The sequence below is a fragment of the Marmota flaviventris genome, chromosome 6, assembly GCF_047511675.1.
Source record: "Marmota flaviventris isolate mMarFla1 chromosome 6, mMarFla1.hap1, whole genome shotgun sequence".
NCBI classification, from domain to species: Eukaryota; Metazoa; Chordata; class Mammalia; order Rodentia; family Sciuridae; genus Marmota; species Marmota flaviventris.
This window is the reverse complement of record NC_092503.1, coordinates 52264406-52291571: the sequence shown is the minus strand read 5'-3', so window position 1 is coordinate 52291571 and position 27166 is coordinate 52264406. Positions and strand designations below refer to the sequence as shown.

At 33.7% G+C, this 27166-nt stretch overlaps 1 protein-coding gene across 4 annotated transcripts in view; it reads right to left on the bottom strand.

The window, feature by feature from the left end:
* Positions 1 to 27166, bottom strand: part of Rev3l (REV3 like, DNA directed polymerase zeta catalytic subunit) — a 185109-nt gene that overhangs the window by 64003 nt on the left and 93940 nt on the right. For all 4 annotated transcript variants that reach the window (XR_011707713.1, XM_027928308.3, XM_071613117.1 and 1 more), the window contains 7 exons: positions 21629 to 21748; positions 17952 to 18189; positions 16360 to 16502; positions 10607 to 14768; positions 5046 to 5956; positions 2610 to 2692; positions 1220 to 1345 (listed from right to left, as the gene is read on the bottom strand). Coding sequence is in view for 3 of the 4 variants with exons in the window: in XM_027928308.3 (XP_027784109.2) it covers positions 1220 to 1345; positions 2610 to 2692; positions 5046 to 5956; positions 10607 to 14768; positions 16360 to 16502; positions 17952 to 18189; positions 21629 to 21748 (5783 nt within the window). In the remaining variant the exon portion in view is untranslated. The remainder of the gene's footprint in view (positions 1 to 1219; positions 1346 to 2609; positions 2693 to 5045; positions 5957 to 10606; positions 14769 to 16359; positions 16503 to 17951; positions 18190 to 21628; positions 21749 to 27166) is intronic.

Sequence of the window (27166 nt, the reverse complement as noted above, 5' to 3'; positions counted from 1 at the left end):
TTTACACAATATTTTTAGTGCATTGTGCTTTGACTGCAACTCAATCATATGAAGTCAGGTGTGGGATTTCCCACTTAGAGCACCATGTCAGTGCTCAAAAAGTTTAAGACTCTGTATTTTTGAATTAGAGATGCTCAACCTGTACATCTAAAATATTATTATTTTAATATGTAACCAATATAAAAAATTGCTAATGAGATACTTTATATTCTTTTACCTACTGTAATCAATATGTATTTTACATTTATACCACCCATCTCAATGTGGATGCTTTTTTTTTTTTTTTTTGAGGGGTCATGCTAAGGATTGAACCCAGGGCCTTGTGCATGAGAGGCAAGCACTCTACCAACTGAGGTATATCCCTAGACCTGAATTCTGAATTTTTTAACAAAACACTTGATCTACATTTAGATTTCATAAAATTTACAGTTGAAAGCTTATTGTACATGACTAAGTTGTTTTAAACATCCTTAAAACATTTTCTAATAAACAATTATCAGTTTTTAAATCTAAATTAATTAAAATTAAATAAAACTTAAAATTTAGTTCTTCAGTTGTATAGGCTAAATTTTAAATTCTCAGTAGACATGTTGCTAGTGGTTGCCATAATGAAAGCATAATTAAAAAAATACACTCAAATTTCCATCTTATTGTCAGTCAGATACATGCTCTGAGTTTTCTGTAATATGGATAAATTTAGAGTAGAGATAAATTTACATATTCTTTCCAATCCATATTGTATTGATATACATTATTATAAGACACTGTCCTAGTCTTTGGCATATGGTTTGTAACATTAAAGTAAGTAAATTACATAGAAATTATGTGAATAAATGAATTCATCCTCTTTTATAGCAAGTTTTAATCTACTGAGCCAACCAGATAATAGAAATGTGATGTAACATCCTAGTATAATATCAAAATAAAAGGTTTTGTAACACATAATTCTAATATTTCAAAATTTTTCTAATTTTAGCTTCTAGAAACTAAATTCCAGTTATCAGATTTGTGAACATTGTGAAACCACAAAACTGTCTCAGCAAGTAATGAATGCTTTAAAAGGTTTTCTACTTCATATAAATACAATTAAAAAAAATGAAGATTAACAAGGATAGAATTCAATGTGTACTTCTCTCACTAAAAAATTCCCACATTTGTTCTATAGAATAAAACCTAACAGATAAAAACAGTGAATGAGTCCTTACTGTTGTAGTTTTACCTCATGTAAAGCTTTTGCCTCCTGTAAGTTTTGTATGCTGACTTTGAAACCGTAAGTATTATTTAAAGATGGTCCATCAATCTGAGAAGTTTCTTTCTTTGGGGTATTTACTGCTGCAAATTGATTCTATTAAAAAAAAAAAAAAAGCCAAAAAAAGATCATGAGTAATCATTTTCTTTCTTTTAATTACTTATTCACATTTAGGTAGTATGCTTCATATACTTAGAATTGCTAAACTTGTATTATCTCTTTTTTAAGTTCAAGAAAAAACTCTTATTATTCTTTTCATTCTAATAACTGCATATACATATGTCAAATATCTGCTATAATCTACAAGCAACCATATGTTGATCTTTGAGTTTACAAGCCCCAAACACTGAAATGACAGTTTTGTAGACAGCTAAAACATTTATACCACATGGATATTTATTTATTTATTTATTTGCTTTCCTGAAAGTAAGACAAGTAAGTAGTTTATTTACAACTACATTAGCTAAAGTCTGTGAAAGATTCGAAATTCTGATACATGTAGTATTGTAGTAATACAAAAAATATTGTAAATAATCTTCAAGTACGTAGAAAAAATAACATCTTTGCATCTTTTTATTTTGTAAAATATTTTTCCTGGTTTCTAAATCCATTAACCATTCCCCCCAAATGTTGATTTATGTTTACAACTCACAGGTATTTGTTTTTAATATATATAGTTTATAATTTAATAATTTTATAAATAAATGTTTAACAAGTATGACTTCAGGATATAAATACTAAAGTATATTTTATGTAGTTAATAATATTTATAAGTGGCCACCACAGACGTGATTTTCATCATGTATTTCCAAGTATACATGTCTAATGTATGCTTTTTTTCACATAACCATATACTTCTAGGTTACTATATTTTTAGTAACTGAATAAAGACAGTTTTAACTTTTTAGTTTCAGTAGTAAATAATGTTGTTTTCGTTTGCTATTTAGTGAAATAAATTTTAAAAATTAAGTTATATTTGAGAAAAAAGTAATAAACCAAGAAAAAGGATATATTTTTGGTGGGATCAAAAATCACTTACTTGAGCTCTGTTGTCATGGATTGTTCTGATTTTGCCAGTAATCAGTTAATGTATTTGTATCCTCATAATCCACATTTTGGCTATCATATTCACTTTCTCTGTAATATGTGTATTTACATATAAGAATCTTTTAGATCCCAACAACAAAAAATAAACTAAAAAATAGGCAATTTCTTGTTGTCTCAAAGATACGTAAATAATGATGCAAAAATATAAGTAATAAAAATCTTTAATTGAGACATGAAATTATTAATTATCTAACTGAAATCTAAAAATAAGTCTGGATCTTCCACTGATCTGTAAATATGTTAGTATAGTTACCTTCACTTGTGTTGTTAAGAGTACTCTTCTAAGAGTGTCAGTATTACTTCCTTTCTTATTACTCAACTTCTGGGTTTTTGGTTCTGTAGAAAGAAATTTCATTTTTAACTTGAACATTGAAATTACCTGCTTCTGTTTTTTAAAAAACTTTTGTTGTTCCAAATATTTAGTTACCATTTTGAGTACTGTCCTATAAATTCCCCCCAAAGATTTAATAATTTAAAAATGAAACTAATTCAAATCTCTGATGCCCTCCAAAATAACTTTAAAATTTTGCATTTTTACATACACTTAGGTTTTATTTATTGAGGTTTTTAAAATCTTAGTCATTACTCTTGGGAATCAATTAATCACTTATTTATCAAGTATTTATGATGAAAAGACATATTTCTTGCTTTCATGGGATCTGGAGAGAATCAGAAATTCACCATACAGATAGCAAAGTGAAATTAAAGCAGTCTTCTTTATGTGTAGAGGATATATTCTAAGAACCCTGTGGAGGTTCAAAACTACCAATAGTACTGAACTCTATATCATTTCTAATACATACAAAACTACAACAATGTTTTATTTATGAATCAGTACAGTAAGAGATAGGTAATAATAAAGTAGAACAATTATAACAATATACTATGATGAAAGGTCAATGAATATGGTCTCTTTCTCAAAATAACCTCTTATACCTTTACCTTCTTCCTTCAAGGAAGTACTTTATGGCATATTTGCATTCCCAGCATTGCTGTTCTTGCTCTTGGGGCCATTATTAAGTAAAGTAAGGATTACCTGATCATAAAAACTGCTACTCTGCAGCAGCTGATAACTAAGATAGCTACTAAGTGACTAGAGAGGGCAGCATATAGAGCACGAATATGCTAAGTAAAGGGATGATTCAATTCACATCCTGAAAAAGATACTACTCAGAATCATACAACTTATAAATTGCTTATTTAATATAACTTTATATTTAATATTTTTGGACCACAGTTGTTGATAACTGAAACTGCTGAAAGTAAACCTGTGGGTAAGGAGAAACCACTACATAACTGGGATAAATACAACAAAGGGGAACATAATTGGGAATTTTTTTTCTGGTAAAGGTAAGTAAGGCATCTTTGAGCTAAAATCTTAAGAGCAATAATTAACTAGAAGTGGATTAGGCATTTTTCCAAATTACTGGGCAAAAAATCTAGAGATTGTAAGAGTGGGCAAGAAGGCAAGAAGCCCAGGAAAGAGATAATGACAATTCGTAAGTAGATCAATTTGAGTTATTTAGGAGTTAAGTAAGTGACAGATGGATTGGACACCACAGGGTGAATATTTAGGGAGTCAGGTGGGTGCTACAAATAAAAGTGTTTCTGAGTAGTGTAGTTGACTAGAGATGGCAGTACTATTAATTGAGATAAAGAGAACTGAAAGAAGAAGAGATAAAGAGAACTGAAAGAAGACAATATGGATTTCTATGTGTGGGCACGTATATGTGTTTATAAAGGGGTTAGGGAAGTGGTGGTAAATGTGCGCAGTGAGACTATGAATTAACTTTAAAAATATTGATCTTGTAATGCCTTTGAGCATTCAAATGAAATGCCAATTAGGCAGCTGAACATAGTATTGTGGGGCTTAAAAGAGAGCTCTGAACTGGAAATATAAATTTGTGAGTTACCTACGTTAATTCTGTGAACAGGAATTAGATCATTTAGGAAAAAAATATAAAGAAGGCTGAAGGTCAAACCTTAATAAATTTTTAACATTTAAATAATAACTGAGAATAAGGAAATAAGTTTCAAAGGAAAGCCAATAGAAAGAAACAGAAGTAGGAGGATAGCCAACAGGAGAAGGTCCAATAAGGAAGATCAATGTGACAATGCTTATTTTGAAAGATATGTGATAAAAAGACTGAAATAAATCCATTGGTGTCAGATGTAAGAACTTATTAAGAATCTTGACAAAAAACTGCAATAAAAGAATGATAGGAGCACAAATGAAGTTTAGGGTGAATGAACAGCAAGCAAATAAATGGGGCTGTCAAATTAAGAGAAATCCTAAGAAATTTGGCTTTGAAGAGGAAGAGAAAGAGAAGAAGCTGGTTGAAGATATAAAGTCAAGAAAAATTTTTGGATTTATTTCTATTCTAAAAGGTGGAAGAGATTTATGTATATGTTAAAAGGCGGGGGGAGATCAAGTTAAAAAGAAGGTACAGTTTCTAAGAGGGCTCCATAATTCATCTAGACGGTAAGAAGACAGGATGGAAGCAGATAGAAGTAATTTCACAGTAAAAACATGAAAAAGTTTAAATATAATGATTATAAGACATAATAATCTATTTGCCAAGCTACAATTTCATTCAAACAGCTGACTTTCATTATACCAACGTCTAATGTTATCTTCATTTCTAACTATGAAATCACTTTTTAGCCTTTCCATTATTTATACACTTACCTGTTGATAAAGGGCTAAAACAAGTGGCCTCAGGAAGCCTTTCCAGATGTTTTCTCTGTGTAACTGGTGTACTATGAAGGCAAAGTAAGTCACATTTCCCAGTTCTTGCCCTAGCATTAATCGGAGAGATTGCCAGAGGCTCCTGGGACTCACTGCAGGGGCTTTTCTGTGTACTATCTTTTATTGGCTTTATAAAGTTTTCAACATCCAGGGAACGTAGCTCATCTACTGGTGCTGAAGGTCTGTCATTTCCATTTAATGCTTTGGAATCTGTGGGTGTTCCTTCTTGCCACGGGGGAATTACTGGGGAATCAGGAGAGCTAAAACTAATATAATGGTTATCATCATCTTCATCTTTCTCAGGATTACTTGCAGAGGCAATAGGTTGCAGTATCTGACTTCCACTTGCAGTTCGACTGCATCCTGTGGTTGGTGCTTGTAAAGCAATCCGAGAGTTATCAATATCTTCCTTAGTATGTACTATAGTGGGATGTATATGTGCGCTTGCATCCAGTTGTGGAGACACTACAGGTTTGTCATCTGGGTTAACTAATGGGCTGAAGTTCTCAACAGATTTTACAACTCCAGTTGGCTCAGTTTTAGGCAGCTTCTTAGAACGTTCATATTCTTCTTTGGCTTGAAGCCAGGCTTGAACCAGCTGTCGACTTGGGGCACATTTGCAAGGCATAATCACAATTTTTTTATCTTCAACCATTTTATGGTTATTATTGAACCCTTTATTGACAACTGCTTGGCCATTACGAAGGGGTGACCCTGGTCTTGGATTCTGAGTCATTGCTGAGAATGCTGTTTTCCACAGACGAAGTCCTTCTAAGGAAAAGTCTCCCTCAAACTCAGCCAAATCATTTGGAAGTCGAGTTTCTACCATGAGGAGCCGTCCACCAATCTCCCTATAAACAACATATTTTAGAAAAAAAAGTTCTGTTTCAAAAATCATTTATCAAAATATTTAATTTTCTGAAAAATATAAAGCTGTTTTTGGAGTCTTAAACGTGCCAATTTCTTTCTTCCCACTCAACCATCCCCCACTTTTTAAGAAGGAACACACTATATTTAGTTTCAATACACTTTTCCTGACAAGTATATGACTAGCAAATTAATTTCCTTTGGAAAGTATTATTAATAAAAAAGAGAGAAAGTATATTTTATTTTGTTTTAGTGCCCCATGAAACCTTTTTTCCTTTAAGGAGATGACACAAATTCATCAGATTCCTGACTTCTACTAATCTTAAGTAACTTTTCAATGTCACTATGCATGGACAGTGATGGAGTCATTTATCATTTAGACTCTATATCTCTTGAATTTTATTTATAGCCTTGCCTCCTATATTCTCTAATACCTATGATAGTTCAGCAAAACCAGTACATTCAAACACATCTTAGTTCCCCTCAAATTCTTTCAATCATTAAAAAATAAAATCACATGCTAGAGATTGTAAAATCACATGCTAGAGCTCATTGGTAAAGTGTGCACTGAGCATGTGTGAAGTCCTGAGTTCAACCCCTTGTGCACACATGTACACACATATGCACCCAATCATACACAAATTGAGGTAAGTTACTGTAATTCTTTCTTCTTTTAAATTTCAAGAATCAACACTAACATAAGATCTTAAGAACTGGCAGTGATGGGTGCGGTGGCATATGCCTGTAATCCCAGTGGCTCAGGAGGCTGAAGTAGGAGGATCATTGAGTTCAAAGTCAGCCTCAGCAAAAGCAAGGTGCTAAGCAACTCAGTGAAACCCTGTCTTTAAATAAAATACAAAACAGGGCTGGGTATTGTAGCTCAGTGGTTAAGTTCCCCTCAGTTCAATCCCTAGTACTCAAAAAACAAAAAAAGAGTCGGCAGGGCCCAAGCTGGGAGTGGTGGTGCACACCTGTAATCCCAGCAAATCAGGAGGCTGAGGCAGGAGGATTGCAAGATTGAGGCCCACCTCAACAACTTAGTGAGGCCCTAAGCAACTTAGCAAAACCCTGTCTCAGGAAAAAAATAAATAAATAAATAAAGAGGACTGGGGATGTAGCTCAGTGGTAAAGTGCCCCTGGGTTCAATTCCCAGTACCAAACAAACAAAAACAAAGACTTGACAAGGTCTATAAAATACATAGCTTAAATGCTACTAATGTATGTATATATGGAGAAATAGTAATTAAAAGACAGCCTAGTTTATTTCTGTTAAAAGTATTAAGCGAAACCTATTTTTCTGTAATATATTGATACTATTTGTGCTTACTATAGCAACATAATGTAAGTCTAGTCTTTCTTCCTCATGATAACTTTTTTTATGGATATGAAGATAGTTCTTAATTAAGCATGATTCCCCAAAAGTCCTGGTCGCTAGATAAAATTTAATTAACTGAATTCATGTTTTCTGATTTAAAGCTGAAGGAGGAACACTGGGGTTATTTGTTCTTTTATAAAGTTCTCTGTCCCTTTTATAAAGACTTTGGCTTCTACTAATCAACTCTGTAACCAGCATTTAGCACCTCCCCTGCACTTTCTCTCCACTTATGTGAAAAATTAGAAAACAGAATTATTGCTATTGCACATACCATGTGGCCATACCCAATGCTAATACTGACACAGAGGTAAAAATGAAGTAAAGAATAAGCAGCATTGGCAAGGTGTGGTGAGTTTGCTTTCTTTTATATTTTCAGCAGCATGGTAAAAATTTCACAATATATATCAAGAGTCTTAAAGTTTTCAGCAATCTACTTCTAGGACTATATGGAAAAACTCAAGAATACAAGAAACACTTAAGAAAAAGATACTAATCACAGTTCATATATGTTGGGGAAAAAAAGGAAATAACCTTTCTGTCCAATACTATACATATGATAGACTATTAAGCAGTCATTAAAGGATATTTCAAGAAATTCAAATTGATGCTTTAAGAAACTCATAAATTTAAAAATATAAGTATTAAGTTTGGACATCATACTGTGACTACAGTAAGAGCACATTTCATAAAACAAATCAAATTAAAAACAACATTTGAAAAAAGGAAGAAAGTACATTAAAAATATTACAGTGGCTAATGCTAGGCAGAGAAATGGGATGACTTCTTTTATACTTCCTACATTTTTTATATTGAATATATAGATTTTTATTTAAAATACTATTTCTCAAAAATAGTGGTTACTATTCTTTTATTTTAGCTAGAGGACAAGTTTCTAAGTTAGACATTAATAACTAATGGCAATATAAAGTTAGTAACTATTACATGGCAAGTTTGTTAACTAAAAATTAAAATACCATATATGGCTAAGATAGAAAAAATAGTTTAACTGAAAATATACCGTAATTACTATTAATCAAGTCAAAGTTCCCAAATAATGGAATCTTATGTCTAAGGAACATAAATTAATGTATTCTAGCAGTGAAATAGAGCAAGTACCATGTGGGTACTAAATAAAACTGTTGGGAAGAAAGGGAAAATTTCTGTTTTATACTTCAAATCATCAGGAGGGAAGGAAACTTCTTAATATTACTGACTGCCTACTTAAGTTTTCTAAAAGAATTTTTGTGGTGCTAGAGATTGAAGCCAAGGGCTTCACAAATGATAGGCAAGGCTCTCCACAAGTGAACCACATCTCCAGCCTTCAACCCTTTCTTAAATGGAACCCTACAGGAATTATTGTTTATTTATTTGCTGGCATTCACTGTGTAAAATTAAAAAAAAAAGACCTTATGAAGTAATTTTATAGTGGTTTATTTCAATCATAGCAAAATTGAAAGAAGCATGCAGAGATTTTCCATATTGCCCCTGAACGCACACATGTACATAGCTTCCTCTATTATCAGAGTAGTACAAGTATTGCTACTGATGAACCTACATTGACACACCAAAACAACCAAACTCCATACTTTACATTTGAATTCATTCTTGTCCTTATATATCTTTTCTTTGGGTTTGGAAAAATACATAATGATATGAGTACATGCTGTGTGTATATGTTTCTGTGTGTGTAACTAAGGTTAGAAACACGGTAGTGCTAAAGGTCAGTGCATATATGCAGTATGGTCTCTGCCTTATTTGGCTCTTCATAACTATTTTTATCATTTAAACTAAGCAGGGCCTGCTTTAGCCATCTTCACCATTTTCCTCTATTGCTGACTAGATGGATGAAATGAATTGCCTCTCTGCAAATGGGTAAGGATAACTACTGAAGCAGGAACAAGAACCATCATTTAAACCTCCTGGATTAAGTCACTTTCTCCAGTTTAGCTCTTATCAGATATTCCCTAACCTAGTGATGAAGGTGGCAGAGGATAAATCCTCAATCACTGATAAATAACAAGCATGGTTATTCTATTTTGCTATTAGTTATATATGCCTTTTTGTTTATCAATTCCCTGAGAAGTCTTAAAAGAAAGAGATAAGGGGAACCAAAGCCCATCTATACTTGTAATTGTATAAACTAACAATAAGACTGAAGATACTGGAACCATTGAAAAGGAAATGGTTTATAACAGATACAATTTAAAATAATCTTTAATTATCATAAGAGTACTTATGTAATAATATGTATATTAAATATGAGTACTTATGCAACAATATGTATATTCATTTCTATGCTTTGGATCTTCAGATATATCAAAGAGCTTGGCAACATTGGGAGGTGGTGAAAACTTTAATAAGTGGGACTTAGTGGGAGGTCTTTAGGTTACTGGGGGGGTGTACTCATGAAGGGGATTATGGGGTCACAGTTTATTCCTCTTTCCCTTCCTGGTCATGAGGGGAGCAATTCTGCTCTGCCATGTCCTACCACCATAATACGCCTTCTAGCCATGGGCCCAAAGTAATAGGATCAATCACTCACAAACTGAAACCTCTAAAACTGTAAGCCAAAATAATTTTTTTTCTCTTTATAACTTGATTATCTCAGATATTTGTTATAAACAGTGATGGAAAGCTAATAATCATTTCCAAAAACTTTCTAAAAAATGAGTTTATTTTTTAAAAGTACAAAAGTTTAACATAAAAAAAAAAAATACCATTTAAGCCAGGTGTGGTGGTGCATTCCTGAAGTCCCAGCAGCTTGGGAGGCTGAGGTAGTTGGGATTGCCAAGTTCAAAGCCAGCCTCAGCAACTTAGTGAGACCCTGACTTAAAAAGGGCTGAGAATAAATCTCAATGGCAAAGTAACCCTGGGTTCAACTCCTCATACCCAAAATAACAACTAAATTAAATAAAAATGATTATTGTCAGGTCTACCTGTGTGACAGAGTACTCACTTGGGTTCAATTCCCGGAAATAGGAAAAACAAAGATCATTGTAATACTTTTAAAGTATTATGACATATTTTTAAAATTTTGCATCATATCATGGTGACCCTCCTTAAAGGAGACAGTGTTAAATATAGTTGAATCAACTTAAATATGTTTTCAAGGTGCAACATTGAATTAGTTTGCGAATTTTAAAAATAAGTGTATGACTGATTTCCAAAATGATTCTTATTAATACAGTATCAGAGACAGTAAACTAGCAACCAGTAATAATTATTCAAAGTGATCCAAGGAGGAAGAAATTCTGATTACCTGGGCTTTTCTGGTACATCAGAAGGATTACTGCAAAATGGTTCCTGGTAAATAGTTTCTGAAAGGTCATGATCCAACAAAGTGGCAACAATTTCTTCTCTACTTGGTGGGGACATAAGTGGTTTCAAAATGTGAGCAGTTCGAGGGGTGAAAGTACCATTTTTAGATTGTAAGAGAGAACTGGTAGACCTTGGTGAACTATCAGGTGTTGGTGTTAACATTTCATTGTTTCTTGAAACATACAATTCTAAATCTTCAGAGGCTGCATCCATTAGTTCACCATCAGGGGAGGATAATATTGTAGTGAAAGAGGTATTAACTGAATCAAGAGACTGTCTAATTTCTTTTCTAGTATGTCCTTGAATCCAGTCTGAATTGCTTGGTTGTGGGAGGCTAAGAAAAACTTCTTTGCTTACTGAACTTCTATTCAATCTAGATTTTTCATTTAGACAGTCTTCTGCTTTCTGTACACAGAAAGACTCCATTATTGAATTAGCCCGAGTTGTTAGAGGATGAAAGCTGTTTTTCCACTGGTTGTGGCGATGATTTTCATTGCTATCTATGGGTGATTTCTCAAAAAGTTCAGGACTTAAAGTTCCAGACCTAATCCATGAGGTTGAGTCCGAGGCATGATGCTTGTCGTCATCACACTTCTGGTTGTCATGATTTAAAAACTCACTTTTTTCTATAGCTTGTCCTGGAAAAAGATCTTGAACTGCATCACTCAGAAATTTCTGAGGCAAATTCTGATCAGCTGGGACAAACTGACTTCCGGAATAAAAGCTACAGAATCCAGTCTGACCTATTGTGTTAATATCAAAATTATAATTATGTTCAGGAGACAAGCTGTCTTCAAGGGAGTAGCAACTTTCAAAACCTGGATCTGAAAAAAAGATAGGACTGTCATCTGATACGGAATTATCCAATTGGCCACAGTTTTGTAAGTTTAGAGAGTCGACTTTTAGAAGTCTGGGAGTTTTTTCTTTAGGTTTTGTACTCCTGGGAGTTCGAGGTTTTCTTGGAGATGTTACTGATCGTGTCCGTTTATTTACTTTGTTTTGTTCAAGGGAACCAGACATATTTTTGTTTGGTTGATGTTTAACAGGTAATGGGTCCTGTGTAGTATTTGCATTTTGTGCTTTCTGCTGTCTTTTTTGTAACAATTCTTTTAAAACTGCCAGTCCAGACTGACCTTCACCAAATGCTGAAGGTGCTGAAACATTTTGACTTTTACATTGAGAAAGTGCTTTGGTTTGTGAAATTGCTTCTGACAGTGACCTTTGTTTTACCCTTTCAGGTTTAAAATTTGACATGTCTAAAATAAAGCCCCTTTGTTTCTGCTCCCATGCTATTTGTTTGATCGGACTTCTCAAGGAAGTTACAAAGCAATTAGTAGGCATTTGGCTTTCCTCTGAAGCCATATTTCCTGGAGAACAAGTTTCACTGTGCTTTGATTGTTCTGCCATACACAGGATCTGCTGCTGACTGTCTTTGCAATGCAAAAAATTAGGGGCATAGACCTGGTCTGGTTTTGATTCTAGGGAATTACGATATTCATTTAACTTTCCAAAAGATGACAAATAGTTTTTTTGTATATTTGTATTTTCTTCTGTCTTTGGAGACATTATACCTGAAGGTATCTGTGTACTCTGTGCTACCTGAGACAAATGATTGGAAAGGTCAAATATATTTTTTTGAATCAAGGCTGATTCCTTTAGAGTAAACATAGCACTTTGATTATGAGACCTCTGAATATTAATTTTTGAGATTCCAGGTCCTATAGAACTACAAACTGGTGAGTGCAAATCATCTCGTGAACTGGGGAATGTTTGGACATCTGTAGACTTCTTGTTCTCTAAGAAAGAAGAAAAGCAGCTAGATATCTTCTGTTGTGCATTGATTCCAGTCGGTTGGGGAGGAGAAAGGGGATGATCTATAACAGAACCTATTAGTGACACCTCTTTCTGTTTCAAAAGTACTTGAGAGTCTCCAGAACTATTTGTGAGCTCAGATGTATTCTGGTGTTTTAGCACAAACTTAACTTCAGAACCAGGCTGAGATCTGATCTTTTCATCCTTAAGTGTTATGTGCTTTCTTGATGTACCTTTTTCGTTTGTTTTTTGTTTCTGTTTTGCTCTTGGTTTCTTTTTTCCATCATCTACTAGTTTATTTGTCTGATTTCGTTTGTTCCTTTTCTTAGTAACAGAAGGATTAACAAGCTTTGCTTTTGATTTCTTAACCTGTGCTCTTGCTCGACTGTTTTTTCCTGCACGAGAATTAACAGTCTTATTATTATATGCATTAGAACCCTTAAAAAGCATTGCTTCTTTTTCTGCAGCAGCCATCATTTCTTCAGCTCTTGGATCTGTGGGAGACCAGCAGCGAGGTGGAGAAGAATTTATAGGACTTGTGCTTCTCTCAGAAAGAAAACCTAGTTTAGACATAACATCACTGTAATGCAAGTCACAGTCTTCGGTTTCAGCATTGTAAGATGGTGAGGGAGGAGAAAGTATAGTATGTGACCGCTTTTTCCTGAAAGACAAAGTTCTTTTAATATTTTCACTTTCTGTCCTTTGTTGCTTACCAGTTTTTTTCTTAGCAGACTTATGTTTTGACTTTCTTCTGTGACTTTTCTTTGGTGTGAGTGGATAAATGGGATATTTGGTTGCAGGGGAGTCAGGAACTTTTGGCCAAAAATCCTTCAAAGGTGCAAGCTTCTTATACAGTTCCATTTTTTCCTCTGTTAATATTACTTGTTTTTCTTTAGAGTCTATTTTTCCTAGCTTCACAAGCATATTTTTTCTCCCTCTAAATCTATTAATAATAATATACTTTATGATGACAGGGGGCAGCTTTTTAGACATTTTTCTTCTTTTTCGAGATTTGAGAGTTCTATCTAAACTTTCACCAATTTCCATGGTATGAGGTAGGCTAATTTTTGAGTTGTGTGTTACAAAACTTGACTCACTATCTTCAGTTTCATAATTTACTTTGCGTTTGGCTCTAAGTGTGTATTTGTTTCCATATAGTCCAAAGGACTGTTCATTTTCTAAGGATCCATCTCCAAAATGACAGTCTATAAAACTGTCTGTAGGTGCTTTATTTTCAAAAGCTCCACGGGTAGCTTTAATTAAATCATTGGCCAATATGTTATCCTTCCCAGGACTACTATTATAAGGATTATTTTGTATACAACCATCTTTTGTGGATCCAATCTCACTACATTTGGTAGAATTCTCCTGATGACCGACAAGTTTCTTTTTATTCAATTTTAATCGGGATGGTTTATTGCCAGGTTGTAGTTTATATGTGACAGGAGATAGTTTCTGTGGTCTAGAGAGACAATTAGAAAGAACAACACTGGGAAAAAACATATAATGTGCTGCTTGCTGGCTGAGACTTGGCTTTTCTGTTTTATGTTCTTGAAATTCTTCATATCTGATTTTAAGTTTATTTAATCCACTCTCATCAGCAATGCTGTCAAGAGAGTGCACCACAGTTCTATTCTCCCCTGAGCATGACAGCAATTCACAATTTTCAGTTAATGATGAAGGGAATAAACTATTCAGAGCTGTGTTGTTTCCTTTTTCATTTCCTTCAGAACATAATTTATTTTTTGAGTGACTTAAGTCAGAAAAGTTGAAAGAGTTTTTGCCCAATGTATTCTCGCTGGTATGGCGGTTCACATGCATAAAAGGTGCATCCTTTTCAATTTTTCTAGTGTTTGTATACTTTCTACTTGGTACTTGTCTTGTAACAGATGGAATATCTTCTTCATAATCAAAAATACTACTTTCACAGGAAGATACTGGGAGAATATCTTTCTTACCACTCTCTTTCTGAGAATTTTCTAAATGGACAGTACTGTTTAATGATCCAGGGTATTTCACAGAGTAAGTGCTTTCATTTGTAAAAGAAGTGACTGAATTATCTAAGCCTTTTTCTATGTTGCTTGGCTGTGAAAGGTCTTCAATTAAATCCTCCTTGTTCAAAACATGAGAAGAAAGGGCACTTGTGTGTTTACACTGAAAGGTAATCTTAGCAGAAGTTGGGGGTTCTAATGTAGCAGCATCTTTGTGAAAGATGGAGGGTTTTACTGATAGCTTGCTTGTTGCAATCACAGAGGAATGGGCTCTAGAATTTTCATTGTTCAAAGGATTGTCTAGAATGAGACAAAATAAGAATTTATTTCATTCTCACTGTCTTAATTTTTAAAATATTTTCTGATATCAAGATACTATCACCAACAAAGAAATCATATGAAATTAGGTTTGTATGTTTAAAATGGTTACCGTAAGAAAAATATCATTTCTATAATTAAGACAACTCAACTTGAATCAACAGTTAGCTAAAATTATTAGTCATTATTTTAAACACACTCTTTTGATCAGAAAAAGATTAGTATTCAGTGTCTCAGGGAATAAGGAAAGATACTGTCACATTTAAATTTTTTATGTAATTTTTTTTCATTTATATATGACAGCAGAATGCATTATAATTCTCATTACATATATAGAGCACAATTTTTCATATCTCTGGTTGTATACATAATATATTCACACCAATTTGTGTCTTCATACATGTACTTTGCATAGTAATGATCATTACATTCCACCATCATTAATTAGCCCATGCCCTCTCCCTTTCCCTCCAACCCCTTTGCCCTATCTAGAGTTCATCTATTCTTCCCATGTTCCCGCTCCCTATCCCATTATGAATCAGCCTCCTTATATCAAAGAAAACATTTGGCATTTGGTTTTTTGGTATTGACTAACTTCACTTAGCATTATCTTCTCTAACTCCATCTATTTACCTGCAAATGCCATGATTTTATTCTCTTTTATTGCTGAGTAATATTCCATTGGGTATATATGCCACATTTACACCAAAAAAACCAAATAACCCAATCAATAAATGGGCCAAGGACCTGAAGAGACACTTCTCAGAAGATGATGTACAATCAATCAACAAATACATGAAAAAATGTTCATCATCACTAGCAATTAGAGAAATGCAAATCAAAACCATTCTAAGATTTCATCTTACTCCAGTCAGAATGGCAGCTATTATGAAGACAAACAACAATAAGTGTTGGTGAGGATGTGGGGGAAAAAGGTACACTCATACACTGCTGGTGGGATTGCAAATTGGTGCAGCCAATATGGAAAGCAGTATGGAGATTTCTTGGAAAATTGGGAATGGAACCACCATTTGACCCAGCTGTCCTTCTCCTCGGTCTATACCCAAACAACTTAAAAACAGCATACTACAGGAACACAGCCACATCAATGTTTATAGCAGCACAATTCACAATAGCTAAACTGTGGAACCAACCTAGATGCCCTTCAATAGATGAACAGATTAAAAAAAAATGTGGCATATATACATAATGGAATATTACTCAGCCATAAAATTTTTCATAAAATATTATGCGTATTTGTAGTATCACTTCAAATAAGCTGAGCATATATGTTAGTTTATTTTTGCTACTTAAATATTAACATAATAAACTCATTAATGCTTTCAAAGCTTAGAATTAATAATTAAAAAATGTTATATCATCCTAAAAATGAGAAGGAATTATATATCTATATTTCTCCCAGAGGAAAAAATCCTAAAGAACAAAACAAAATAGTGTCACTATGGCCTCCCCTAATCAACTATATAGGAAATGTGATTATAGTTCAAAACACATAAAATATATGTTTTTGTCCCTAAATAGCCAAATGTTCACAATAGACTTGATTACTTACCACTATTTTCATCTGCAGTTCCATCTAACTGAGGTATAGAAAGATTGGCAAGAAGCAAACTGTTATCACTCCATTCCATTTCTTCTTCTGAAGATGAATCATCCTCTTCGGTTGAACTTCTGTGGGTATTTCTGCACAGTGACCTAAAGAATATGAAAATACACTGGTGAGTGTGTCATTAGAAAAGAGTATTTTAGATACAAAATATTTTTCTAACTTGATTACAACAGTAAAATAATTAAAAAGATCTAAAAATTATAACTTACAAATAAAAGCAGATTTATTTTGCTTTATTAACATGTCCCACTAACATACTTGCCAAAAAGTTATTGTGAACAGATTTTATAATCCCTATCATGTGAACTAGAAAACAACATAATTCCTGAATTCACAGCTCCATAATATCTTGAATTATCATAGGTTAAGGTGTTTGCGTCCTACAGGACAATCTTTCTATCGTGGTTAGTAACTGCCTTCCTATACTACATACAATCTTTCTTCTCAACTCTGTTGGTAATTATATTTCTATACCATTCAAAATCTTCTTTTCCAACTTCCATACATTATCTCTGTTTTTGTACTCTGTAGCCATATGAAGCTAGACTATATAATTTTCCACATGATGACTATCAAAATACTTCCCTTTCTCATTTTTATAGTGTTCTTAACTATGAAACGTGGGGTAGAGTATAACGTTCAATATATAGAGTAAAATTATTTCCTGTATTATTTGATTTCTTTCTAATATACATTTATGAAATGTTAGGTTTGTTTTTCCAAAATTAAAGTGGGCACGGTTTTTACAGAATTGGACTAATTAATAAGCATGAACTGAATTATGGGATAAACCAGGCTTATTATGACAGTAGAGACTATATGAGAAAGGAGAATATAATGTTGTATATAGAGATTTCAGTATCTTAATTTATTAGGTAGAAAATAAATACTTATGTTATATACAAATAAACTGAATGTTTGGATGAACTTTTACCCCTTCAATAATGTATCTGGGGTTGAAATTTTCAAACACAGACTTTAGTATAGCCTATAGAAGCTTAGAAGAGAAGCATTTTCAGTCTTTCAGGCTCAGAGGCCTAATTTTTCTACCCACACATCATACAACTTAGGGGCAGATTCAAATAATCAAGCTCAGGCTCTGACTTAGTAAAGTGAAGTGCCATCTTTTGTTTCTTGAGAAACAAAACAATACCAGTGTTTGCTTCTGAGATTTTCTCATTTTTTAATTTTCAGTATTTAACTCCTTCAGTCTAATCAGATTTGGTAACCAATACTTGTCTTCAAGCTGACTCCATACATTGTTGTTTACATTCATAATAGTTCAACTTTCAGAGGGCATGTATATACAAATAGAAGATTTTTTAAAAGTTAGAATCTTATTTTAATTATAGCAAAACTTTATTTTGCTTGGAATATGCTACATGAAAACCAAAGTACTACTTAAAAGGGTTAAAGACTTTAAAAGAAGTCAATTTAGTTCATAAGGCATTTGATAATATGAATAACAGCAAGAAATAATTTCTGATTAAAGGAATGAAGACAAAAGGAAACTGTTAAAATAATTGAAAAATTACCTCTTTTTGGTACAATGTTCTTCAATATTGCTGTCCCATCTCTGAGACATCACCAAACTGAGCTCCATTTCTTCTTTTTCAATTTGTGGTTCATTTTCTTCATCATCACTATTTTGGGGAATTTTAGTGTCTCCAAAGGAGTGACAAGGTGATAGCACTCTATTTCTTTCCCCCTGATATCCATCACTTTCCAAACCAGCAAGAAGATGTACCAGAGCCTCATCAGGACTACTGTCCACTATAAAACAAATGAAACAAATCAACAAACAACTTCAAATTTCTAAATTATCCAATAACTGAGATCAATTACAAAAGAACAATAGCATCATAGATGCTGACACATGCTAAAAGAATATAGTTGGAACAAAGGCTCAGGTATTTATATAACTTTCCTATCGTTAGGCCATTAGTATTAGAATAATTTAGCAACCTTATTAGAAGATTCTCACACCTCATCCCTCATTTACTGACAATTTTGGGGATAGAGAACAAGAATTTGCATTTTAACAAGCTCTCCAGGCTCTTATTTAAGCGTGAAGACTGCTAAACAAAACACAGTCATAAGTGCTCAAAGTAAACATATAATAAAAATATAAATTAATGCTAAAAAATTCCTTAAATTATGTATTTATACAGTTTTATCCTTCACTTAACCTTTATTTAGCTCACAAAATAGTAAAAGGAAATCTGTAGTTGAAAAATACCATTTAAATATTATTTAAAAAATAATTAATGGTATTATTTATAAAATTATACACATTAGGATGGCTAAAACAAAAAATAAAGATATATAATAGCAAATATTGGCAAAGCTGTGAAGAAACTGGAACTCTCATACACTACTGGTCAGACTGTAAAATGATACAGTGGTTCTTCAAAATGTTAAACATAAAGTTACTATATGTGATATTGTGATATATATATGGTCTTTGCTCTCATTTCCACTTCTAAAATCCTCGTAATCTCTTCTAAAATCCTCGTAAGTGATAAATGTCTTTTTTATGCTCTGGTGAGTTAACAAATAGCTGGCGGTACCAAGGTAGCTTCAGGATGAAGGCTCATCACCAGAAAAACCAAGGCAGAATTAGAGTGGAGACTTTGAGTCTTCAACCTCCATGGGTGTGGAGAGGAGGTGAAGATTGAGCTGATCAACAGAGGGTAATGATTCAATCAGTCATGGAACAAAATGTCCATAAAAACCCAAAGAGACTGAGTTCTGAGAGCTTCTGGATAGCCAAACATGCAGAAGTTCCTAGAGAGTGGAACATACAAGACGCATGGGAGTTCTGTGCCTTTCCTTCATACCTTGCCTTACCCATCTCTTCATCTTATATTCATCAATATCTTTTATAAAATCCTTTATAATAACCCAGAAACCAAAGTGTTTCCCTGAGTTCTATGAGCTGCTCTAGCGAATTAATCAAACTCAAAAAGGGATCCCAAGTTAAAACCAGTCAGAAACACAAGTAAAACAACCTGAGGCTTGTGATTAGCAATCTTAAGTCTCGGGGATTGAGCCCTCAACCTAAGAGATCTGATGCTGTCTCCAGACAGATGGTGTCAGAACTAAACTGAATTATTAGAGAACATCCTGATGGGTCTATTGCAGAATTGATCCACACTTGGTGTGTGGGGAAAACACTGTACATACTTGGTCACAGAAGTCTTCTGTGTTCACTGTTATTACGTGAAAGTACAGGGAAACTGAGTATGTTTTTTTCCCCTCTAGGTTCAATATCATATGACCCATAAAAACTCCTACATATATACTCAAGAGAACTGAAAACATTGTGTCCACACAAAAATCTGTGCATGAATAAATATCAGAATATTCATAATATCCAAAAAAGTGTAAACAACCCAAACATCCATCAACTGATTAATGGATAAACACAATGTGGTATTATCTACACAATGGAACACTATTCAGCAGGAAAAATTAATTAAGTACTCATATATGCTAAAATATGGATGAACTTTGAAAGCATTATATTAAATGAAGCATCAAGATATAAAAGAACATATATAACTCCATTTGTATGAAATGACTCAATTAGATAGATCTAACACAAGAGACTATAGATTAATAGTTGCCAGGGGCTGAGAGAAGAAATAGAGCATGAATGCTAATGGGTACAGGGATTTTTCTGAGGGTGATAAAAATGTTCTGGATTGTATAGTGGTAATAGTCATACAACTCCATGAATGTATTAAAAACCACAACATTGTACACTTGAGAGGGTGAAGCACACTAAAAAAAGTTATTAAAGAAAAAAATAAAAGACCACAAAGCAGGGGTCTGTTCTAATCTATTATATTACCCTTTTCTCTGTAAAAAGAGGTAATACAATATTCATTATTAAAATATCATGTTTTAAGTTTCCTTTGTTGATATTTCCAAAATCAGTCCAATCATGCTACCAACTACAATCATTTGCACAATCATCCAAAGAATTATAATTAGTTTTTCATATCCACTAATGATACAGTATCTTTGACTAATATAATGAAATATGGATATGACTCTCTTTTTTTAATTTAACTTTTTCTATGTTCTTCTGTTTTTTAAAATAACTAGAATATAATTTAAAATACCTTGGTATATATATTAATTTATTCAGATAGAGAATTATAACATTTTAAATTATAAACCTCAAATTGATTTTTAATGTGGTTATAGGATGATTTCCTCATACATGTGACCACTCATTTAAAAAAGAAAAAGAAAATAGTTCCCTGTTTAAAGTGTTTTGAATTGTAAGTACGTACAAAAATTTGGGTATTATTCATAATCAGTCAATTTATTTTTCATTCAGACGAAAATGTAAATAGCAAACAGGACATTTAATGGACTGGAATCACATTTGATTCTATAAAAATTTAAAAATGGAAAGTGAAGAAGGAAAGAAGCATAAAATTAACTCATCAAACAAAATAAAAGACTCAAAGTATCTCATTTTATGCAACAAAAATGTTAATTTCCTGAAAAGATTTCAGTAAGTTAGACTAAATTATCAAGAAGAAATTGTGTAAATGGTTTATGATGCTAACAAAAATGTGTTTAGTGTAATGCAAAGACACTCAGAAAGAACTGTCCTATGCTATATTAGCCCCAAAATTAATAGCTTGAAAGGAATTTCAAATCAGAGATCTAATACTAAGAAAGAATATTGTTTTAGTAATGTATCACTTTGCAGAACATTAATTAAAAATAAGTGCATTTTCCGCTTTAAGTAATATGGTTTCTTCCAATCAAAGAACAATTATTTTGTTGTTTTTTGGTATCAAGGATGAACCCAAGGGTGCTTAATTACTGAAGAACACTCCCAGCCCCTTTTTAATTTTTATTTTTGAGATAGGTTCTTGCCAAATTGCTGAGGCTAACTCTGAACTTGCGATCCTCCTGACTCAGCCTCCTGAACCACTGGGATTACAGGTTTGTGTAACCATGCCCAGCAAAATATTTACTTGCACAACAGTTTTTAAAAAATCTATTTAGAAAACAAATAAGCAAAGCTACTTCATTTAATACAAAATTTTATTTTTATACTTAGTAGAAATATAAAATTACTGAATAAGAAACATTATTATCTTCAAATCAAAGAAAAAAATACTACCCTACAAACTCACTTTCACTGATTAAAATAATGAATATTTATGACAGTATTATTACTTACTGAAAACTGGTGACTCACTCAGTCTTTGGGTCAAAGGCTGAAAAGTCTGACTATTTTCCATGAGGTTCAAAATTGCTTCTTCATTAATAAGTGCTTCTTCAACTTTATTTCTAGTGTGACCTTAAGATGACAGAATACAAAAACATTAACACAATGGCTTAACTCTAAAAATCCATTTAGAATTTGTGTAAATTAGGAAGTAGTACAATGTACACCTAATTAAAATTTTAAGTATTAATGATACATGCTAAACATAACAGAACTTCATAAAAAGTCACAGGAGGACTGGGGATATAGCTCAGTTGGTAGAATGCTTGCCTTGAATGTACAAGGTGCTGGATTCAGTATCCAATATCCAGCACCACAAAACAACAACAACAACAACAAAAAGCAACAGGAGTAACTAACCAGTCACGTGGATTAATATAAAAACAAAGCAATAACCCTGAATTTATGGATCACTAAATATTTATAATCTCTTCATCCGTTCTGATTCTAATTACTGTGTATATTCTTATGAAAATCACTGGATATTAAAATAAAAAAGGAGGTAAAGGAAAACTGTCTCATTTGAATAATAAAATTTTATTTTCTATAGCTGAAAAATAACTAATAAATTAATTTTATATTAATTTTATATTTTTCAGAAAACTTTAAATCAAATAAATAGTTTTTCAGTATTTATAGAGGGTCTAAGGCACAGAGGACTCAAAAAAAAACAAAGGTAAAAATGATTATAATAAATGGTATTATAATCTAATTGAAGAGAAAGAATAAAAAGCACATACTAATAAGGGAGAAAAAAAGAGTACACACCAAAAAAGAAAAAAGAAGACTGGGGGAAGATGGCGGTGAATAGAGTGCATCACCCCCGTGTACCGCATCACTGCGCAGGTGAATAATGAGTTAGAACGGTCAAAAGCTATCCTGTTAGGAATTTCCAGCAAAATTGGGGTGCACCGAAACCTACAGGAAGGATTTCCATCACCTGAGGATCGGTTACTGGGGCTCAATCTCGAGTGAACTGTGCGCCCGGAGATTCAGGCTGTTTGATCGGCGGCCTGCCCCGCTGCTAGAGACTGCAGCGCGCCAGGAAATGGCGGGCCAGCAACGCAGAGGAACGGTGCTGCGGATTTTGTGGGGTCCTGCCGGCTGTGCCCTCACTGTGCTCTGGGCTGAGTTCGAGATGGGGGAAGGAAGCGGTCCAGTTCTGTCCTCCACACCGGACGGCCCACCGAGGAAGCCATCGGCTACCATCTTGGAGAGCTGACGTCACCATTGCCAGTTTCCGACAGATGGCAGCGTAGAACAGGTGTGTGTCCTTTAATCCATCTCCCATACAGTGGGGATATCGCATAAAATCTCTCCCCGGCTTTCGGGGGCGTGATTAACAGAGTGAGCGTGAATAGAGGAATGGGGAAAGCTAAAGGCACCTGACCTCCAATTCCCCCCTCAAACCAGCAGTGAAAACGAAACCTGTCTCGCCAGCTCTCGGAGGAGTGGCTATTGGAGGGAATCAAAACAATAAGGGGCCGATTCCCAATAGCCTCGCTCCACATCCAGGAAACTGCAGGCCCAGAGTGTACCTTGAACTGCTGAGAGGTATCACACTGGGGAAGGCCTGGCTGGCAGGAGAAGCCAGGAGACTAGAGACCAGGAATAAACCTAAGCTAATGGATTTTGAGAGACACCAGTGGGGGGAGGAGGGAGCGGCCTCACACAGATTGTTTCCTACAGCCGGAGGGCAAAATCTTGGCCCAGAAGGCACAGCACCACCTACTGGGAGCGAAGAAAATAGAAGCCTAACAATGCCTTTTTTTTCTTTCTTTCTTTTTTTTAATTTTAATTTTTTTAAATTATTTTTTAATTGTAATTTATATTTTACTGCATTCTATTATTTTTTATCATTTCTTTTTCTTTACTATTCTTTTCTCTTTCTTTCTTCTCTCCCTCTCTCTCTCTTGGCTTGCTTCCTTACCTTTTCCCCATCTTTCCTCTGAAGCATGACCACCCAGATTATGTATAACTTACTAAATGCAAATAGATGAATACTACAAATCAGTCTATAGTCCGCCTAAGCCCTTAACTACCCCCAAGTACTCCTGGCTATTCTCTTGTTAATATCCGCCTGCATTTGAGCAACCCCCCAAAGAAGCTAACATATACTAACCTCCATACCATCAAATCGCCCGACCTTAACATAAAATCCTAAGTTCAAACCTCAATTCTCTATATGCCATCAAAATCTGTAGGCCTTTAATGATTTAATTTACCTTAAATCACAATTAAATCCAACATCTCTAAACATTGTCGCCCAACACAAAGGAGAGATATTGGAACTATAAAAACCAAAACAAATTTAAAGGAGAAAACAGAAACACAGCAGTCAAACAGAGTTGGAAAGTAACGTGAGCACCATGAAAAAACAAGGGAAAAAAGGATTACAAACAATGCAGGACAACTTAAATTCACAGAAGAACCTAGAGGCATCAGAAAAATGGACAGAGAAAGAAATGAAGGCATACCTAACTCAGATGGAACGGAATCTTAGAGAAGACATTAGACAGCAAGTCCAAACAATGAAAGTATACTTTGAAAACGAATTACATAAGCAAATTCAAATGGCAATGAATGAGCTCTACCAGGAGATACAGATTTAAAAAAAATAATCAATCAGTAATCCTAGAAATGCAGGAAACCATAAACCAAATTAAAAACTCAAACGAGAATATTACAAATAGACTAGATCAAATAGAAGTCAGAACATCAGATAATGAAGACAAAGTTTATCAACTTGAAAAGAATATAGTCAACACAGAAAGGATGCTAAGAAATCACGAGCAATCTATCAAAGAGATATGGGATGTCATAAAAAAATCAAACTTGAGAGTCATTGGGATAGAAGAAGGTTAGAGGTTCAAACCAAAGGAATGAACAATCTATTGAATGAAATAATCTTAGAAAACTTCCCAGATATGAAAGATGGAATGGATTGCCAAATCCTGGAAGCCTACAGGACCCCAAACATACAAAACTGTAATAGACCAACTCCAAGACACATAATTATGAAGATATCCAATATACAGAACAAGGAGAGAATATTAAAAGCTACGAGAGAAAGGAGGCAGATTACATTCAGGGGTAAACCAATAAGGTTAACAGCTGATTTTTCATCACAGACGTTGAAAGCAAGAAGATCCTGGAACAACGTATTTCAAATGCTGAAAAATAATGGATTCCAACCAAGAATACTGTATCCAGCAAAATTAAGCTTCAGATTTGACAATGAAATTAAAATATTTCACGATAAACAACAGTTAAAAGAATTCGCAGCCAGAAAACCAGCACTGCAAGGCATTTTGAGCAAAACACTACAAGAAGAGGAATTGAAAAACAGCACCCAAAACTAACAGTGGGAGGTAACTCAGTAAAGGGAAGAAAAAAATAACCAAAAAGGAAAAACTAGCCATATTTAAATAAATAAATAAGCATGACTGGAAGTACACCTTCTTCTCAGCAGCACATGGATCTTTCTTAAAGATAGACCATATATTATGCCATAGGGCAACTCTTAGTAAATATAAAGGTGTGGAGATAATACCATGCATCTTATCTGACCATAATGGAATGAAACTGGAAATCAATGATAAAAGAAGGAAGGAAAAATCCTGCATCACCTGGAAAATGAACAATATGCTATTGAATGATCAATGGGTTACAGAAGACATAAAGAAAGAAATCAAAAAATTCTTAGAGATAAATGAAAATACAGACACAACATATCGGAATCTATGGGACACAATGAAAGCAGTTTTAAGAGGAAAATTCATTGCCTGGAGTTCATTCCTCAAAAAAAGAAAAAACCAACAAATAAATGAACTCACACTTCATCTCAAAACCCTAGAAAAGGAAGAACAAAACAACAGCAAATGTAGTAGAAGGCAAGAAATAATTAAAATCAGAGCGGAAATCAACGAAATTGAAACAAAAAAAACCATTGAAAAAATTGATAAAACTAAAAGTTGCTTCTTCGAAAAAATAAATAAGATCGACAGAGCTTAGCCATGCTAACGAAGAGAAGAAAAGAGAGAACTCAAATTACTAATATATAGGATGAAAAAGGCAATATCACAACAGACACTTCAGAAATACAGAAGATAATTAGAAATTATTTCGAAACCCTATATTCCAATAGAATAGAAGATAGTGAAGATATCGATAAATTTCTTAAGTCATATGATTTGCCCAGATTGAGTCAGGAAGATACACACAATTTAAACACACTAATAACAAAGGAGGAAATAGAAGAAGCCATCAAAAGACTACCAACCAAGAAAAGCCCTGGACCGGATGGATATACAGCGGAGTTTTACAAAACTGTCAAAGAAGAATTAATACCAATACTTTTCAAGTTATTTCAAGAAATAGAAAAAGAAGGAGCTCTTCCAAATTCATTCTATGAGACCAACATCACCCTGATCCCGAAATCAGACAAAGACACTTCAAAGAAAGAAAACTACAGACCAATATCTCTAATGAACTTAGATGCAAAAATCCTCAATAAAATCCTGGCGAATCGAATACAAAAGCATATCAAAAAAATTGTGCACCATGATCAAGTAGGATTCATCCCTGGGATGCAAGGCTGGTTCAATATATGGAAATCAATAAATGTTATTCACCACAACAATAGACTTAATGATAAGAACCACATGATCATCTCGATAGATGCAGAAAAAGCATTCGACAAAGTACAACATCCCTTTATGTTTAAAACACTAGAAAAACTAGGGATAACAGGAACTTACCTCAACATCGTAAAAGCTGTATATGCTAAGCCTCAGGCTAGCATTATTCTGAATGGAGAAAAACTGAAGGCATTCCCTCTAACATCTGGAACAAGACAGGGATGCCCTCTCTCACCACTTCTATTCAATTTAGTTCTCGAAATATTAGCCAGAGCATTTAGACAGACAAAAGAAATTAAAGGCATAAAAATAGGAAAAGAAGAACTTAAATTATCACTATTTGCAGGTGACATGATTCTATAACTAGAAGACCCAAAAGGGTCTACAAAGAAACTACTAGAGCTAATAAATGAATTCAGCAAAGTGGCAGGATATAAAATCAACACGCATAAATCAAAGGCATTCCTGTATATCAGCGACAAATCTTCTGAAATGGAAATGAGGACAACCACCCCATTCACAATATCCTCATAAAAAAAATAAATAAATAAAATACTTGGGAATCAACCTAACAAAAGAGGTGAAAGACTTATACAATGAAAACGACAGAACCCTAAAGAGAGAAATAGAAGAAGACCTTAGAAGATGGAAAAATATACCCTGTTCATGGATAGGAAGAACTAACATCATCAAAATGGCGATATTACCCAAAGTTCTCTATAGGTTTCATGCAATGCCAATCAAAATCCCAAGGGCATTTCTTGTAGAAATAGATAAAGCAATTATGAAATTCATATGGAAAAACAAAAGACCCAGAATAGCAAAAGCAATTCTAAGCAGGAAGTGTGAG